At 33.7% G+C, this 19,062-nt stretch overlaps 2 protein-coding genes across 2 annotated transcripts; both read right to left on the bottom strand.

The window, feature by feature from the left end:
• Positions 1–3,518: 3,518 nt before the first annotated feature.
• On the bottom strand, positions 3,519–4,752 carry LOC105138628 (agamous-like MADS-box protein AGL62). Its single transcript, XM_011044772.1, has 2 exons — positions 4,249–4,752; positions 3,519–4,076 (listed from the first exon to the last, which is right to left on the bottom strand). The coding sequence occupies exons 1-2, from the start codon at positions 4,564–4,566 to the stop codon at positions 3,660–3,662; spliced, it is 735 nt and encodes a 244-aa protein (XP_011043074.1). The 5' UTR covers positions 4,567–4,752; the 3' UTR covers positions 3,519–3,659.
• A 1,131-nt stretch (positions 4,753–5,883) lies between these two features.
• Positions 5,884–6,276, bottom strand: LOC105138665 (protein app1-like). The gene has a single exon (XM_011044817.1). It carries the CDS (start codon positions 6,274–6,276, stop codon positions 5,884–5,886), a length of 393 nt encoding a protein of 130 aa, XP_011043119.1.
• Positions 6,277–19,062: the final 12,786 nt, after the last annotated feature.

Raw genomic sequence — 19,062 nt, 5'->3', positions numbered from 1 at the left:
GCTTCTCCCCCCCCCCCCCCCCCCCTGATGTTAAATTCTTAAATCCTCAGAATTAGCATCTTATGGCCGCTAAGCAATCTCTTAAAGAAGTTGTACTGTAGGAATCTGTGGCGTTGAGATTAATGCAGGGTTATCTCATGATACCTGTGCCAATTACTTTTGTGCTAGCAAGTTCAGCTAGTAACTAGTCCCGTGCCCGTGGCCTGCTGTGGCTCGGACAAAATATTTTTGTCAACATAAATAAGAAAATACAAGCAATGGTAATGTTTTTCACGCCATCAGCCTATGAGTAACGAAATTGTTTGATAGATTCAGATATGCGACAAAAGTTCGATACAACAATAAAACTACACAACTAATCTTTTCATTCTTCTACTCAACTCTTCTAAATTTATGTAGTAAGCTTCTGTTTGGGACTATTACATTCTGTTTTGGGGATTAATTAATGTGTTTTCTATCTGTCATGCTGGAGAGTGATCAGTTTGTTCCATGTAAACCAGATCATTATTTGATTGTAAGAAAACCAATCAAGTCCTTAATGATTTCTCCTTATACTAAAGTCCTTTCTGATTCTCCAACCTTGTTTGTATTAACTATGATAGCCCTTCTTTAGCATAATGACTTTTCGAATCACTGTTTCAGGAATCGGTGAAGTAGTGCATCAATGGAAGCTTATCAAGGAAAGGTTTAGATGTGGCTGAATTGTCCGATAAAGAATTCTGCTGCTGATTTATTTTCCATATCTATCAGAAATGTTAAAGAGTATGGAATCTTTTCTACAGCTGATTATGCTCAATGATGCTGGTTGAGGCCTTGATGTGGTTTTATCTTACTTAATCAGCAGAGGATGCTACCAGAATAAAATTTGGTTATTACAAAGGTTTTGTAGATATCCTTATCTGGTTAAACTAGTTTTCCTGTAATGCTGAAACCAGTGAAACTCAGGTAACTTTGTTCTGATGGAGGCAAAAGCAATAGATTACTTTTCTGATACTTTGTCTAATGATGGTGTTTCGGCGTATTTCGCAATTATGCACTAACTCTGTTGCCAAAAATGATAAAAGATTTGTGTTTAGATAGAAAAGTTTATCTTGCTTGAGGATTGCAAACAGGTATGAGGAGGGTCAGGAATGTTTTCCGCAGAACTCATTTTTGTAGGACTATTTCTCTGAAGAAATAAAGGTTCTGTTGTTAGAAATGATGGAGATGAAGGAGATGAAATTGAAATCTTGAAGATGTAGTTCTCTTTATAAACTGGAAATGTTTTTTTTACCATAAGTGAGAACATATACGTGAGCACAAACTTGCATGCATACATAAAGCTTCCATAACAGGCTCAATCACAAAAAATTCCTGACGTTAAATGGCATTTTCTTCAGAATTTGCTTGAGGTAAGTACATAAATGAACATGGAATGTATGTAAACAACCTTTTATTCAGTAATAATGAATTAAAATACACACATAAGTCTATGGAACTCCAATTCCTAGAAAGTAGAAAATAATAAAGCACACAAAAGGAAGAAAAGAAAAACACGACTAAGCTCACATATGCGAGGGCAGCTATAACTGCATACAACTATAAGCCTCCATGACTTCCCAGGTCAAGAGAAGACAAACAGATTTCCTTCAAAAAGAAACATGAAATGCTTCTGCACGTCTAGCATCACAAGAAAGGAACTGCAAAAGGGTAAACTATTAGAAGAGAAGGTGGATTGAGAAAATCAAGGGCTAGTAGTTGCAGGGGGAGGGGAAAGGAATGGAATAGAGGGGATAGTTGGAATTGTGGGGATTGAGGGCATGCTTGGAAGTGGAGGGAAAGTGACCTTTGGGACTGTAGGAATGGTCGGGATTGTAGGGATGCTAGGAAGTGGAGGTAGTGTTGGCTTTGGTAGTGATGGCTGAGTTGTTGGTAAGGGGGGCAATGTGGGCTGTGGCAGGTTTGGTATGGAAGGCAATGGTGGCAGTGGTGGTAACTGGAGGAGATGACGGGCAGCCAGGCTGACGGTCATGCTTGAAAATGCCAGAGCAATGAAGAAAGCTAAGATAAAGCTTTTGGGAGAGGCCATCACTGATACTCAAGATACAATCAATACTTGTGATCACCAGAAATGTACGAGTAGAACAAATAAGTTGTTCTGTTAGGCTTGTATGGGAAAATTAAGGCTGGTTATAAGTATTTATAGTAGGACATGGGATCAGTATGGTGATTTCGGCACTACTAGTTGGTTGGAAAAATCTGAAAGACAATTTTGAGATTGCTTGTTAGTTCACCCACTTCTATATCATATTAGTTGACTATTGCTTCTTTGGGATCATCTGTCTGGTTATCTAATTAGAGTTCTTGGACCAAACAACAAATGTTGCAAGTGTCATTCTTTGGTTGATCCTTCGTCAAGTTCTAGGCTCATAAACTAGTAGAATTCTCTTCTCTAAATTCACAACTATACAAGTCAAGTTGTTAGTTTTCAACAAGCAACCATGACTTGGAACCCTTGAGTTTTCTTGTTGGCAGTTCATCTTTTCATCTGCAATTCTTCGAAAAGATGTCATAGGCTCCTTACAGGTGTTGATGATTGGAATATGATTTGGCAAGATGGGATATTTGATGAGTTGATAATTCATAATTAATTCCTCCACACTACAAAAGGAAAGTCTAGTAATGTTTTGTTACAGCATAAGTGATGACAAAACAATCTACATCTTAAAAAACATAAAATTACCTTACTCTTGTACCTGTTTTTGCTGCAAACATTATTTAATGCTGGTCAAGTGCAGGGCACTAGCCAAGTTTGCAATATAAAAGATATCATCTCTGTAACTACAACTTAAAGGTGCCACTAAGAAGATGATCAACACAACATCTTCTGGATGTTGATAAGAGGTTGTTTGTGTTTCAGGCAATGATGATTAACATGGTAACAGATCATACAGCACTTCGTCAAGCGTCATTAAGAGGTTGTTCATAGATCAATTGTAATTTACTTTAACCTTAATCAAATGTAGTTTTAAGGTACTTACTATAAACTGCAAGCCGCAATGTTTCACATGATGGAGATTTTCTTTAAAAGGCATGACCGCAAAAAAAAAAAAAAAAAAAAAAACACTACTGCAGACTTCAAATTTAAATTTTGAATCAACTTACCAAATAAACAACAATCAATTAATGATACAAAATCATTCTCTTTCGCGGGAACTTCTCAGTATTTACCGTTATTCGTTGGAACTTAAAGAATCCATACAATACCAGTTGATCAGCAAGTAAATTGCAGTGGAGGAACATAGTTTAGTAGCAATGGTTTGTAATGCATAGAGATAGATGAATGCTTTATGCATCAAGAATCTCTAGTCACAGGACATTTTTTCTCCAAAAACAAAATGAAAAGAGAAAACAAGTAATCAATAACTTTACATGAAACCTTTGAAAATCCTGAATTGAATCATTTCCTTGCATATAAAATACTAATATGCTCGACATGATGTATGTATGGTGTGGAGATCACCACAGTCCTTCACAAATAAAAATGGTATTTATTATCATTTCATTTGAATATCTTGATCCACAATACTCAATTCCAACCTGAAAGTATTGACAGATTCAAAACATAAATGAACTGTGTTATGGTTAAGACATTCTATTTCAAAGGAATTATTAACGCACTAGAAGAAACTAGTCCCATATCCAAGACTGTATCCAAAAGGAGGCATTGCTGAGTTTGCATTGAATGGACTAGCAGTCATGTTTGTGTTGAAAGGAGTCCCGCTCATGTTGGTGTTGAAAGGAGGCACAGCCATGTTTGAGATGAATCCAGTATTCCTGGTATCAAAAAGATGATTCCCACTAGTGCTGGGGTTTGCTGCGATAAAAGGCTGAGGAGCTGAATTTTGAATCAGAATCTGTTTGGCGTGCCTGGTCACATCCTGCTTGAGATCCTGTAAGGACGCCTTCAATTGTTCAAGCTGTGCCAAGTCAAGTTCCTGAATAGGGTTCTCCCACCAGTTCCGACTCTGACTAGCTTTCCGCATTCTGTCTAGCTCTTCACCTCTTTTCTTCTCCACTTCCAATTGGTTGGCCACCTAGTGAATCATTTATTAGCACGAAAATATTTTGGTTTTCTGATGAAAGCAAATTGATGCACCTGAGAAATTTCTTTAGCAAATGGTTCTCACAATATCTTCTGCAGATAATTCTTACAAAAGGACAAAAGGAAAAACTAAATATACTTTGAAAATTCTTGCCATTTAGTACCTGAGTAAGCTGCATGTTGAGTTCGTGGACCCTAGCATTGCGATGAGCCTCAATAAGATGAAAAGCACCTGAAGTTTGGGGAATATTTCCTGAGACATAACGTTCCATGACCTTTTCAACAGAAGGGTGGCCAAAAGAGAAAACCTTCTTGCCAGGCGAGAACACAATGATGCTGACTTCAGCGCCACAAAGAGTACAGAGTTCACTAGCCTTCTTGAAAAGGCCAGACCTACGCTTGGAGAAGGTTACCATTAAATTGCTCTCATTTGGGATTTTAACCATCTCCAACTTTTGGCGACCCTTACTCTTTCTAACCATGGTGAATCAACAAAAGAATAGAAACCACCTCACTAAGAAAGAAGAGACCAACAACTCTCTTGAGAACAGTGTGGATGGAGGGGAAATAGTTCACAATTTATACAGGTTTCGGGACTTGACGTTGAGAGTAAAAGTGGTCAAGATACACTGCATTCTTGGTGGCAATCATTTAGTGCTTTTCTTGAACTTAATAGCTTTCTAATTTTGGAGGGTTCAGAATCAGGGAGGACTGACATATATGGTATGCATATTCAGCGTCATCATCTCCAGGGCCAATCTAGATGATTATACCATTCTCCAATTCACCCCCTGTGAGATTTCCACAGACTGCCTCTTTCATCATCCATTGATGACTAGGTGAAATGGCTAGCCACTAGCCAGCAACCGAAAGATATCGGATGACTAAATCCCTTAGACTTGCTGATATACGATCACTACAAGTTGTGAAATGTACAATAATGGTCCCATATGAGATACGGGATGTCAGGAAGAATAATTTCTATACATGTTACACCCTTTATGATTCTGCATGCTAAACTTGCTGCTATTGACTTTGTTTCATCTTACATGAGTATAGCAGAACCCGGAAGTCTGATATAACTTCAAACCAACATGTGACATTGCTATATATCATGAAACATCATTCTGTTCAAGCTTGCTGTTTTTATACATTTTCTTTTGTTGTTTCATATAGAATTGGAAAACTTATTAGATATGCCAGGATGAAAATAAAGAGCCTGCTGGGCAATTTTCAATGGATTGCAATGGGATTTTTCTTTAAAGACTATAATGAAATCATTTTAGATGTACTGCTTGCATCATACATGTTATTGATGGTCTAGAATAATCTTACTTTCCTATTCAACAAACCATCCTTATCCATCTGTTGTGTCATAAGGTTTTAGATTTTATGGATTGGGAATCCACAAAAAGAAATCTGTGATATGTTTGACTGATGTTTGCTGTACTGAAGGTAAGGTATGTTCTTTACCATAACTATGGAAATTCAGATTCATTGCATCACATGATTAAGCACACACATATGGCTTTTGGAGGCAAACTAAAATTGAAGAAACATAATACAATGATCATATATCTCGAAGCGCAATCATAAATACGAAACTCCATCAAAATACAGTATAAAGAAACACAAACGGAACTGAAACAAACCCAGTGACACCCTAAAGACACGACGAAGGAAGAATTCTGGCATCCGATAGCATGAAACTGCAAGAGTGTATATATGCTCCTATACCATACCAAAGCCACACTTATGGTACATACAGGTTCTCACTGCTATGAACAGAATGAAGAAACTCAAGGCTTTGTGGTAGCAGGTGGTGGTGAGAGGAATGGAATAGAAGGAATTGCAGTTGGGATTGGAATTGTGGGGATTGAGGGCATGCTTGAAAGTGGAGGCAAGGTGACCTTGGGAACAGCAGGCAATGTTGGCATGCTAGGAAGCGGAGGCAGGGTGGCTGTGGGGATTTTTGGCAGACTAGGAAGTGGAGGCATAGTGGGCTTAGGCATTGAAGGTTGAGAAGTTGGCAAACCCGGCAATGTTGGCTGTGGTAGTGCAGGAATAGAAGGCAATGGTGGCAATGTTGGTTTAGGCAAATTAGGCAATTGCAGAAGATGACGAGCTGCTTGGCCACCCGACAACGACAAAAGAATGAAGAGGGCTACGATAAAACAGTTGATGCTTGCCATCTTGCCAAAATCTCAAGGCCTGCAAGATTATGAACTAGAAACCAATTGCAAACAAAGAATTGTATGAGATTCTGTGAGGCATACCAGGCCTATTCTTGAGGTTTTTATACACGGAGATGAAAAGGGGAGATCCCTCTTGAACGGTTTGTGTAGATGAGAAAACAGGACACTGATTTTGGTTTAGTTTCTGTTAGTTCACCTTCCTATCTACTTACATTGTAAAAGAGTTACATATGTCGATTGCTGCTGACTGTCGAAATGGGAATTCTTCTTATCAATCCTCCATCTTTTGCTAATTGGTTGTTGACCGGTAATCAAGTTTAATATTAGTATAATTTTATTGTTAAGCGAATGTTGGCAGGTATTTAGAGATATATGAACATTTATTTTTGCATTACAATATGATTTCTAAAAAGTTTTTCAAACTGTATATCGTTTTTAAAAAAAAAACATCAAATTAATGAATTTTTCTTTCTATTTTTAAATAATTTTGATATAAAAATAAAATATAAAAAATATTATTTTGATATATTTTCAGTTAAAAATCATTACACCATTATAAATAAGTTGTCCTAGAAAGTGTGGAAAAAAAAAAAACAGAGAGCATTTTAGCCAAAGGAGTCTTGGTGCAAAATCATCAATTAATGATAAATAATACATAAAGAAAAACGAGAAAAAAAAGTAGAAATGATAAAAAAAGAGGAATTTTTCTATTTTTAGGAAATAATTAAAGTATTATAATAACCCATTAACAACTCAAATATTTCATTAAACTACCAAAAACAAATTACTAAAAAGGAGAAAATTACATTAAAAAGAGTGTCTTAGAGTATGGAAAGGAGAAGTAAGAGGATGATTTTCACATGAAATGCCATCAACAACCACCTTATGTTTTGTGTGTATGAAGAATTTCAGATGCTCATAGATTATAGATATTGTAGAAAATACTATACTATCATATTTTTACATTAATAAAAAATATTTTAACATTTAAAAAATATAGTCATTACCATTATATTTTGTAGCTTCAAGAAATTTTTTATTACAAGCAAAAAAATTTATATATTCATTTAATAAAAATACAGGGGATTAAAAGCATCATAAAATATTAAAAATAGTTATTAATGATAACAAAAAAATCAAGTTGAGAAGTTATGAAATAGATGCAAATTATAATTTTTGATCTCATGTTGTGATGATCCTTTTAATTTTTTTAATTTAATTACATGGAGATTATTTTTTTATAAGAAGAGTAATAAGTAAAATTCCATTAAAATTATATATATATATATATATATATGTATGTATGTATGTATGTATGTATGTATGTATGTATATTATGTATTCAATAAAAAAAAATAGAACAAATAAAAAAAATTGGATGGTTTAAAATAGGACAAGAAAGACATCTCTTTAATCGAAACTCTTTTTATCTCAACAACAACACACTCCCTTTCCTTTTTTGCCTACCTTTCTTTGCAAGATTTCTTCTCTCTTTTTTTTTTTTTAATATAAAACCAACTAATTTTGACATGGATGCATTAAAAACATAAGAACAATAAACTTTTAGTGCGATGCTATGGCTAACTTTTTGACAATTTCACCAAACCCAGCCTAGCCTAATGAGTTAACATGGAGACTCACGTCCCTGATCCGGTCCATTGTCTGCTTTGATTTCAAATTAAATTAAGCGAGAACTGACCTGACGTAATCCGGTTAAAACCCTGTTTGATTTCAAAAAATAAAAATTAAGACAGCGTTGTTCTATTTTTTTTTTTCTATATACTAAGATAAAACTAAGATAAGGATGTTTTGTAAACTTAAATTAACCTATTAAATTTATATATTAAATAATAGTTCAAGATTAATTTAATAACTTGTTTTTAGTATTTTCTTATCTAATCATATGATAATAAAACTTGACATGCATAAAAAAGCCACAACATAATTTAATTTTTTTTTTAAGAAGACCATGATGAAGAGCTGCAGAAAAGTGCCCGCTAATGTTATAAATGATAACGCTGTAACCTTTCTTGAAAAAAAAATAAATTAAATGGTATTTAATTAAACAACACTCAATAAAATTGAGTGAAGAAATAAAATATTTTAAAAAAAGAAAAAACATCATGAAGGGTTGTATAAAAAGAGTATTTTCTAATATAATAAAAAAATTTATGATATCATAAAAAATTTAAAAACTTAGTGGTATTTAATAAAATAAATTTCTAAAATATTTTTTTAACAAATCTATTTGATTAATTAAAAATTAAAATATATATAAAAAAACTTAAATAAAAAACATAACAAAATAGGTTAGGCACGTGGACCTGCACGCCTAGCCCATAAAAAAGAGTTTCAAATCGTGCGCCAAGATTTTTATTTAAAAAAAACAATATAGACTACTTGTTATATATTAACCTATTGGGGAATTATCAAAAAATCAAGGTAGGGGAATTATATATTTAAAAATTTATTTTCAACTCATTGCCTAAATGATCTAAAAACACACTAAAAATATATATAAACCTATTTATAGTTTTAAATTATCCATAAATTAATTTTAAAAAAATTAACTTGAATTAAAAAATATTTACCAACTAAAATCCTTTTTCTCAGGCAAGATGGAGTCCAACACCTTACTAAAACCCTTTAATACCGAAAGCAACTTTTTTTTTTTTTGTGGGTGTTAAACAATAATTTTCTCGAATTCAACTTTTTATTTTTTTTCTGGTAAACATAACATGAATCCTCCTATTTTAAAGTATCTTTCTTCCCCCCCATTTTATTTTTGTTAAAGAAAAAAGATATGAATGTTTTGTTTTTGTTATAACATTGATTCAAAATTATAACTAATAATATCTACTTTTAATAGTTAATAAACTTTATTGATTTAGTTGTTTAAGATTTTATAGTGAAACTTAAGATGAATATATTTTTAAGAAATGTATTTAAATATGTGTAGCCATATAGAAGAGACTAAGTAAAATGAAAACGGTATCTTTTTATTTTTTAAAAAGGAAAATGGTATTTTTTATTTTGAAGAATTTCCCATAATGAAAATTACATAGTTACCATCCTATAGCATATAAAATAAAAAAGATACTATTTTCATTTTACTTAATCTCTCTTATATCTCTCCACATATTTAAAAACATTCTTTAAAAATACATTCATCTTAAGTTTCACTGCACATATCAACTTAAGTGAACAAAAAACGTGTTTAAAAGATTTGAGGAATTTTTGCTGTATTAAAATTTTTTTAATGGGTTATATTATCTTGGAAGAAAGGTAGTATATTTAAAATTATCTTTGTATAAAAGGAGAGTTTTCTCTAGAAAGATAGTGCTATTGTGTGCTACAATCTCATAATTCTCCTACACCGTTATTTTTTCTCCTATTTATTTTTAGTTGTAATTATTTTTAGTATTTGCTTTTAGTTGCTAAGTTTAAAATAGTAAAAGAAAGAATATCTTGGTTGCATTTGTTTTCATAATTATTTCCATTTAATTTCCTAACAACCTTGGAGATAAAACACGGATTATTTTCCTTATATTTTCTAAAAATATTGATTTGTTTGCTTAATTGTGACTATGGATATCATAAATTTATTATATACCAAACATAAAAAAATTTATAGAAAAAAATCTCTTTATTGGCAATAACAAATAAACTTTTGGCTTACCAAGTGGGTTTTTATTTTATTTTATATGATAATAAAATAAAAGTGCTGAAAAATTAACTAATGCTGTTGTTTTTACAAGTGATGCATTTTTCTATGGTAGTATAGATAACTTTACTAATAAAGATATTATGTGTCATGATAACAATTTAATACTTTATATCATAATATTTATCATATCTTTTATAACACTAAAATTATTTTTGAAGTATAAAAAACACTCGAACATAAATATGGAATTAAAGAAAAAAATCTTATTGAAAAGTGGCTTGATTTTCAAATTGTTCTCATCTAATCCATGAGTTTAAAAATATTATTTATGACATGGAAATTAAAGGCATTGAACTTATTTAAATTATTTTTATTTTATCATATTAAAAAATAATCACATTCTTGGTTTGTTTTGTTAGAGGTTTAAAACAAAAAAAAAAACTTTTTTTAATGAATAGTTTGTTGCTTTAAGGATGGGTGAAAAACATTATACCTCAAAATAATAAAAATATAATTTTCAAGTAAGATATAAGTTGTTTGGGGTTCTTTCATATCTAGGCAATTTAAAAAAATAAAATAAAAAATTAATAATAACAACAATAATATTAACAAGCCTAAAAGTAATAATACGAGTAAGAAAAAAGGATGTGCAATGTTGGGTTTATAACTAATATAATCATGTTGTTAATAATTTTAATAAAGCAATACCTTAAAAAGACTTTGCAACCACAAGCCAATGAAGTAATTGCGAGGGCTAGCTCTTCTTTCTCAACTTACAGGTATTTTATTTCTGATCTTGAGTTAAATATAATTTTTAACTCAAATTATTAGTGATTGGAACATGGGATTAATGTTTTATGCTTGTATTGATAAAAAAAAAAGTATTTTTATTTTATTATTAGGCATCAAGCACTAAGGATGAGAAATGAGAGTGTAACTCAAGACTTAAGAGAAGATCAAGTTTAGTTAGAATTGTTGTAAAAAATGTTTTTGCTTTGAATGAAGTGTTTTATGTTCTTAATTTTAGAAAAAAATTAGTTAATGCATCTTTGTTGGATCAAAATGGTTTTACTCTTGTTCTAGGATCTAATAAAATAGTTATTAGTAGATTTGAATCTTGAAATGAAAAATATTATTTGTTGAATGATTTTTATAAATTAAGTATAATGCATTCTTTTAAAATTGCTTTGCATTTTTCATCCTCACCTATTCTTCATCTATTGTAAATGTTGAATGTTTTGATTCATGGCATGGTAAGTTTGTGCATGTTAACTTTAACATTATTAAAAAAATAATGCATTTAAATTTAATTTCTAAGTTGCATACTAATAAAAATATATAAAATTTGTGTACAAGCTAAATAATCTAGAAAAGCTTTTAATCTAATTGAAAAGAAAACAAATCTACTAATGCACAATAACATTTATGATAGTAATAATAGCTTGTCTTGTGGTGGTAAAAAACTCTTTATAATTTTTATTAATGATGTTTTAAGATTTTGTTATATTTATTTGACTAAATTTAAAAGTAAGTTGTTTGATAAGTTTAAAACTTTTAAAGTTAAAGTAGAAAATCAATAAGAAAGAAAAGTAAAAACTTTACAAGTGGTGATAAATGTATTTATAATAAAATGAACAAAACTTTTCACAATTGCATAATATTATTATATATCAAGCAACATTTCCTTATTCACCACAATGAGATAATAGAAAGAAAGAAAATATAAAATTATAATGGATATGATTAATGTAATGTTAATTAGTTTTAGTTTTTCTAATAACGTAGAAGGTGAAAATTTACATTTTGCTTGTTATTTATTAATATAATTTATTATAAAAATATTTGGATAAAATGTCATATGAATTTTGAAATAATAAAAAGCCTTCTTTAAAATACTTTAAAGTGTTAAAGTGTTAAGGTGTTTAGATAAAATAAATATTTCAATTACTAAAAGAAGGAAAATAAATCCTAAAATTATAGATTGTACACATGTTGGATATTCTTTGAATAATACTACTTATAGATTTTTAGTTTTAAATTCTGAAATTGCAAATAATATAATTATTGAGTTATGTATATAATTTTCTTTGAAAATATTTTTTCAATGAAAAATAAGTTGTTTAAACCTATTAATAAAAGTTTTTCTTCTAAAATAGACATTGTTGATAATCATGCTTCTAATAAAATTAGAAAGATTAAAATAAGTAGAAAAGCGAAAGCTTTTATGCTAATTTTTATATCATTTTATTTAAAAATAAACTTAAAACATATATTGAAGCTATCACATATATTGGAGTTCCTTTTTAAAAAAGAGCAATAAAAAATTAAATAAATTCTTTATTTTTCAACAAAACATAGTTTTAGATTGATTTATCATAAGGTTGTAAGAGAATATATTGTAAATGGATTTTTAGAATGAAATTGAAAAATGACAGATCCGTTAGAAAATTTTAAGCTAGGTTAATTGCTAAGAGATTTAAAAACAAAAAGGAGTATATTTTTTTGACACATATACACCTATTTCTAAAATTATTATAATTAGATTAATAGTTACTTTAACTTCTTTTTACAAATTAGGAATTCCTCAAATAAATATTTTAAAAAACTTTTTAAATGATGATTTAAAAGAAAAAATTTGCATGGATCAACTAAAAGGTTTTGTTATACTAGGTGTTGTGCCGTGAATGATTCAAAAATCAGCAACAATGAATCTGACGAAAATGGATGAAGGATGGGTCTGGTTGTATTGTCTTTCTTCTGGTGTTTAGGCTGGATTATAGTATTTTTAAGGTAAATAAAAATGGAGGATAAACTAGAGTGATACTTTGATAAGTCGATCTGGACGCCACAAAGATCAATCTAGGATTTTGACGCCACACTCTTTGTGATTGAAGAGTGATAAGTCAGTAGGGTTCTTCACAAATCAATTTGGAAGAATAACTCTTAATTCTCGGAATTAAGTTCAAATATTGGCCAAAAGTTGTTTATTACATATTCTGATGCCATATTTATAATGGAACATCCCTCCACACTTAGGAAAATTCAACATGACAGAAATCAAGCCCAAAACTTGGACTTTGACAAAGTAACCAGACAAATTACACTAGCACACATTTTCTGACTTTAATTGAAACATAAACAGACCGAATTTAAAATGGCTATAACTTCTTGCACAAAAGTCCAATGCAATCATGGTTGGACAATCTGGAAAGATCACGTTCTGAACTTGAAATCCACCTAGATTAGTCTTGTTTTCACATGCAATGGATGACTTCAAATTCGGGTTCAAATTTATCTACTGTTCTGACGTAAACAGCATCAATTTCTTAACTTATTTGCATTATCAACCCAAATTCAAGTAGTCCAGCATCAAAAGAACCATTAAGGGCTCTTCCCATCTTTAAGCTCCAATTGTAGGCAAATAAGCACCCTTGAACCAATTTGAAACTGATTGCCAAATTTTAACTCCGACGCAGCTTCAATCATTCCAATCTGACTCGTCAAGGTCCTTTGTAGTTGTTTCGCTCTCGCTCTTGTCATTGGACCATCTGAATCCTCTTGCATATTTGATTTACCTTTACGAGATGGATTATCATTCCCATGATGCACATCATCAGCCCCGGGTTGATAATGATTTGTCCTCAAATCATAATCGTCGTCATCATCCAAGTATGGAGTCAAGTCTTTCACATTAAAAGTAGCTGATACATTGTAATCACCAGGAAGATCTACCTTATACGCATTATCATTCACCTTCTCTATAATCCGAAATGGACCATCAGCTCTTGGCATCAACTTGGACTTGCGTTTGCTTGGAAATCTGCCCTTACTAAGATGAATCCAAACAAGATCACCAGGTTCAAACCTAACCATTTTCCGCCCCTTGTTAGCTTGTTTAGCATACTTTGTTGTTTTCTCCTCAATATGTAATCGAACCTGCTCATGTAGTTTCTTCATCAATTCTGCCTTTCTAATTCCATCCATAGATGTCCTCTCATCAATTGGAATATGAACAAGATCAATAGGAACACAAGGATTAAAGCCATACACGACCTCAAATGGTGAAAATTTTGTAGCCCCATGCACACTACGATTATATGCAAACTCCACAATAGGCAAACAAGTATCCCAACTCTTCAAATTCTTATGTATAACAGCTCGTAACAAAGAAGATAAAGTTCGGTTTACTACCTCAGTTTGTCCATCAGTTTGTGGATGACATGCCGTACTGAAAAGTAACTTCGTTCCTAGCTTCCTCCAAAGAGTCTTCCAAAAGTAGCTTAAGAACTTTGTATCACGATCAGAGACAATGCTTTTAGGAACTCCATGCAAACGAACAATCTCTTGAAAGAACAAATCAGCTACATGTACAGCATCGTCAGTTTTGTTGCAAGGAATGAAATGGGACATTTTGGAGAATCGATCAACCACAACCATTATTGAATCCTTTCCACGCTGTGTTCTCGGTAACCCCAGTACAAAGTCCATGCTAACATCCATCCACGGTTGCTCTGGAATAGGCAACGGCATATACAGCCCATATGCATTCTCTTTACCCTTAGCTTTCTTGCAAATAGCACATCTCTCAATCACCTTGTGCACATCCCGTAACATGCTAGGCCAAAAGAAATGTTCTTTCAGCAACTCATAAGTCTTCTTCTCCCCAAAATGACCACTAAGACCACCACCATGAGCCTCTCGCACAAGCAACTCCCGTAATGAACCTGAAGGAATACACATTCTGCCCATTTTGAACAAGTAACCTTCATGCATAAAGAACCCATCACAAGCTCCCTTTGCACATTCGGTAACCACATTAGCAAAGTAGGAATCATTAGCGTATTGATCCTTCACTTGTTCAAAACCCATCAGCCTTGCATTCAACATAGAGATCAGTGCATACCTCCTAGAAAGAGCATCAGCAACCACATTAACTTGCCCTTTCTTGTACTTTATGACATAAGGAAATGACTCCATAAACTCCACCCATTTAGCATGTCTTCGATTCAGCTTGCTTTGCCCCTTAAGATACTTCAAGGATTCATGATCAGTATGAATAACGAATTCTTTTGGCAACAAGTAGTGCTGCCATACCTCCAGAGCTCGAATCAAAGCATAGAACTCCTTGTCATAAATAGAGTAGTTCAAACGTGCTCCATTTAACTTTTCACTGAAGAATGCAATCGGCCTCTTTTCTTGCATCAAAACAGCCCCAATTCCAACTCCGGAAGCATCACACTCTATTTCAAATGTTTTAGCAAAGTCTGGAAGTGCTAAAACTGGAGCAGTACACAACTTTTCTTTAATTAGCTCAAAAGCTTTCTGAGCATCTGCACTCCATCTAAACTCGTTTCCTTTTTTCAAGCATTCTGTCATAGGAGCAACAATAGAGCTGAAATCTTTCACAAATCGCCTGTAGAAAGAAGCTAAACCATGAAAACTCCTCACATCAGCGATACTAGCAGGTTTTGGCCAGTCCCGAATTGCCTCAATTTTCTCCTCATCAACCTTAACTCCCTTGCTAGAGATAATATATCCAAGAAACACGACACTTTCTTTACAGAAGTAACACTTTGTGAGTTTCCCATACAACTTAGAATCTCGCAAAGTTTCAAACACAACTCTAAGATGCTTCACATGATCATCAAAGGTCTTGCTATACACTAGGATATCGTCAAAATATACTACAACAAACAGCCCAATATACTTCCTCAAAACATGATTCATAAGCCTCATAAATGTACTAGGCGCATTAGATAACCCAAACGGCATTACCATCCATTCATATAACCCCTGTTTAGTTTTAAATGCTGTTTTCCATTCATCTCCCTCTTTCATTCTAATTTGGTGATAACCACTCATCAAATCGACTTTAGAAAACAATGCAGCACCATGCAACTCATCAAGCAAATCATCAAGTCTGGGTATAGGAAATCGATACTTAACTGTTATTTTGTTGATAGCACGGCTGGCCATACACATCCTCCTGGTACCATCTTTCTTTGGTACAAGCAAAGTAGGTACGGAACATGGACTAAGTGATTCTCGAACATAGCCCTTCTCTACAAGCTCACCAACCTGCCTTTGAATCTCTTTTGCTTCCGCTGGATTACATCTGTATGCTGGTCTATTAGGAAGTGAAGCTCCCGGCACCAAATCAATTTGATGCTCAATTCCACGAATAGGCGGTAACCCTTTAGGTAATTCATCTGGAAACACATCTTTAAATTCTTCTAGCAATTCCTTAATCTGTGTTGGTAAGTCCAGTCCTTCTACTTGTAGCAATTGCTTTGCCCAGATCATGAAAACAACCCCCGTCGAAGCTAATGCCTGTTTGATATCGCCTTTTTTGGCTAACAACAGCCCCTTACGTGATTGCACCTCCTTTTGTTGGCTTCGTAACTGATCCTCTCTAACCTGTTGAGAACTCAATGGTAACAAGTTCACCTTCTTTCCATTCAGCATGAAAGAATAAGTGTTCTTTCGTCCATTGTAGGTCACATCCTTATCAAACTGCCATGGACGACCCAGTAACAAATGGCTAGCTGACATCGGCGCAACGTCACACAAAACCTCGTCATGATAGGTTTTAATGGAAAAGGGCACAAGAACTTGCTTTGTCACCCGAATCTCCCCATTCTCATTCAGCCATCGCAAACTATACGGTCTGGGATGTGGAATGGTAGTTAAGCCCAATTTCTCCACCAAGGTAGTTGACGCAACATTAGTGCAACTTCCATTATCAATGATCATCCCACACACCTTATCTCGAATCTGACATCGAGTATGAAAGATGTTCTCACGTTGCTCAGCACTAACATCAACTTGTGCATTTAGAACCCGTTGCACAACCAACAAATCTCCCTTCACTGGTTCGAAATCCTCTTCCTGTTCCATTTGTGCCTCATCTTCATCTTCAGTTTCAGCCTCATCTCCACTGATCAGCTCTCCATGATCCCCATGCAATATCATTACCCTTTTATTTGGACATTCTGAAGCAATGTGCCCATGTCCTAAGCACTTGAAGCACTTGATGTCTCGTGACCTCCTTGGATGTGGAGGTTCTGTCACCTTCTCCTTTCCCTTTAAAGAATCAGAACTGGTATTCCCCTTGCTGACCTCCACCTTCTCATCTCGTTTAGGTGTGCTCCATGTTCGAGTAGGCGTAGATCTGTCCCTTGTCGTACTTGACGTAGTTACACTAGTTCGGACACCTCCTCGTTTCTGCTGCCTCTCTACACGACTTGCAAGCTTTATAACATCCTCAAGGAAGATGTACGGTTGCAATTCAACCACATTAGCTATATCCTTCCTCAACCCTCCAAGAAATCTAGCTATTGTTTGTTCTTGGGGTTCCATCAATTCACATCGAATCTGTAGCAACTCAAACTCTTTCACATACTCTTCCACGCTTAAAGATCCTTGTCGCAAAGTCTGAAGTCTGATGTATAGCTCTTGTTTATAGTAATCAGGAACAAATCTCTTCTTCATCACTCTTTTCATAGTTGCCCACGTTCTAATCTCCTCTTCTCCATCCCTTCTCCTCTGAATCTTTAAGTTTTCCCACCATAAAAGAGCATAATCTGTAAACTCAAGTGCTGCCACCTTGCACTTCCTTTCTTCAGAATATTCATACCATTCGAACACCTTTTCAACCTTCTGAATCCATTCCAAGTATTCCTCAGGTGAACTACTTCCTCGAAACGGTGGAATCTTAAGTTTGAGACCACTAGGAGGATTATTATTCTGTCTTCTTGGTCTGCCCCTGTCGTCGGCCTCATCATCCCCATTTGGATCTCCATCAGCTTCTACAAAATCATTTCGTGGCACCCTAAGTGCTTGCCTCTGCTGGGGTTGCAAATTATTTCTTTGCATCATTTGCATAAGGGTATGCAACTGTTCACGAATTCCAGTCATTTCATCCCGAATCTCAGCATGAGATCGTTGTAAGCCCATAACCTGTGCCTGTTCTAAACTTAACCCTCTTGGCAAATCTTCTTTATCTCCAGCCATAACTAAGTTTATCAATTGCAATTCCAGCAAGCCTTTCTTCTGTTTCTAGCTCTTGCCTTAGATCGCAACTGATGCTCTGATACCAGATGTTGTGCCGTGAATGATTCAAAAATCGGCAACAATGAATCTGACGAAAATGGATGAAGGATGGGTCTGGTTGTATTGTCTTTCTTCTGGTGTTTAGGCTAGATTATAGTATTTTTAAGGTAAATAAAAATGGAGGATAAACTAGAGTGATACTTTGATAAGTCGATCTGGACGCCACAAAGATCAATCTAGGATTTTGACGCCACACTCTTTGTGATTGAAGAGTGATAAGTCAGGTAGGGTTCTTCACAAATCAATTTGGAAGAATAACTCTTAATTCTCGGAATTAAGTTCAAATATTGGCCAAAAGTTGTTTATTACATATTCTGATGCCATATTTATAATGGAACATCCCTCCACACTTAGGAAAATTCAACATGACAGAAATCAAGCCCAAAACTTGGACTTTGACAAAGTAACCAGACAAATTACACTAGCACACATTTTCTGACTTTAATTGAAACATAAACAGACCGAATTTAAAATGGCTATAACTTCTTGCACAAAAGTCCAATGCAATCATGGTTGGACAATCTGGAAAGATCACGTTCTGAACTTGAAATCCACCTAGATTAGTCTTGTTTTCACATGCAATGGATGACTTCAAATTCGGGTTCAAATTTATCTACTGTTCTGACGTAAACAGCATCAATTTCTTAACTTATTTGCATTATCAACCCAAATTCAAGTAGTCTAGCATCAAAAGAACCATTAAGGGCTCTTCCCATCTTTAAGCTCCAATTGTAGGCAAATAAGCACCCTTGAACCAATTTGAAACTGATTGCCAAATTTTAACTCCGACGCAGCTTCAATCATTCCAATCTGACTCGTCAAGGTCCTTTGTAGTTGTTTCGCTCTCGCTCTTGTCATTGGACCATCTGAATCCTCTTGCATATTTGATTTACCTTTACGAGATGGATTATCATTCCTATGATGCACATCACTAGGTTAAGAAAAGAAAATTCACAAACATGTAAAATATCTTTATGGTTTAAAACATATTTTAAAATAATGAC

Source organism: Populus euphratica, unplaced genomic scaffold (genome assembly GCF_000495115.2).
Source record: "Populus euphratica unplaced genomic scaffold, PopEup_1.0 scaffold80.1, whole genome shotgun sequence".
NCBI lineage: Eukaryota > Viridiplantae > Streptophyta > Magnoliopsida > Malpighiales > Salicaceae > Populus > Populus euphratica.
Note: the sequence above shows the minus strand (reverse complement) of the source record. Positions and strands in the feature narration are given on the sequence as shown.

Bases quoted from the DNA above. Each gene is read 5' to 3' on its own strand.
- LOC105138628 (XM_011044772.1), bottom strand. From the start codon at position 4,566: ATGGTTAGAAAGAGTAAGGGTCGCCAAAAGTTGGAGATGGTTAAAATC. The intron at 4,077-4,248 runs GTACTAAATGGC...ATGATTCACTAG, and splicing joins TCAACATGCAGCTTACTCAG to GTGGCCAACCAATTGGAAGT.
- LOC105138665 (XM_011044817.1), bottom strand. From the start codon at position 6,276: ATGGCAAGCATCAACTGTTTTATCGTAGCCCTCTTCATTCTTTTGTCG.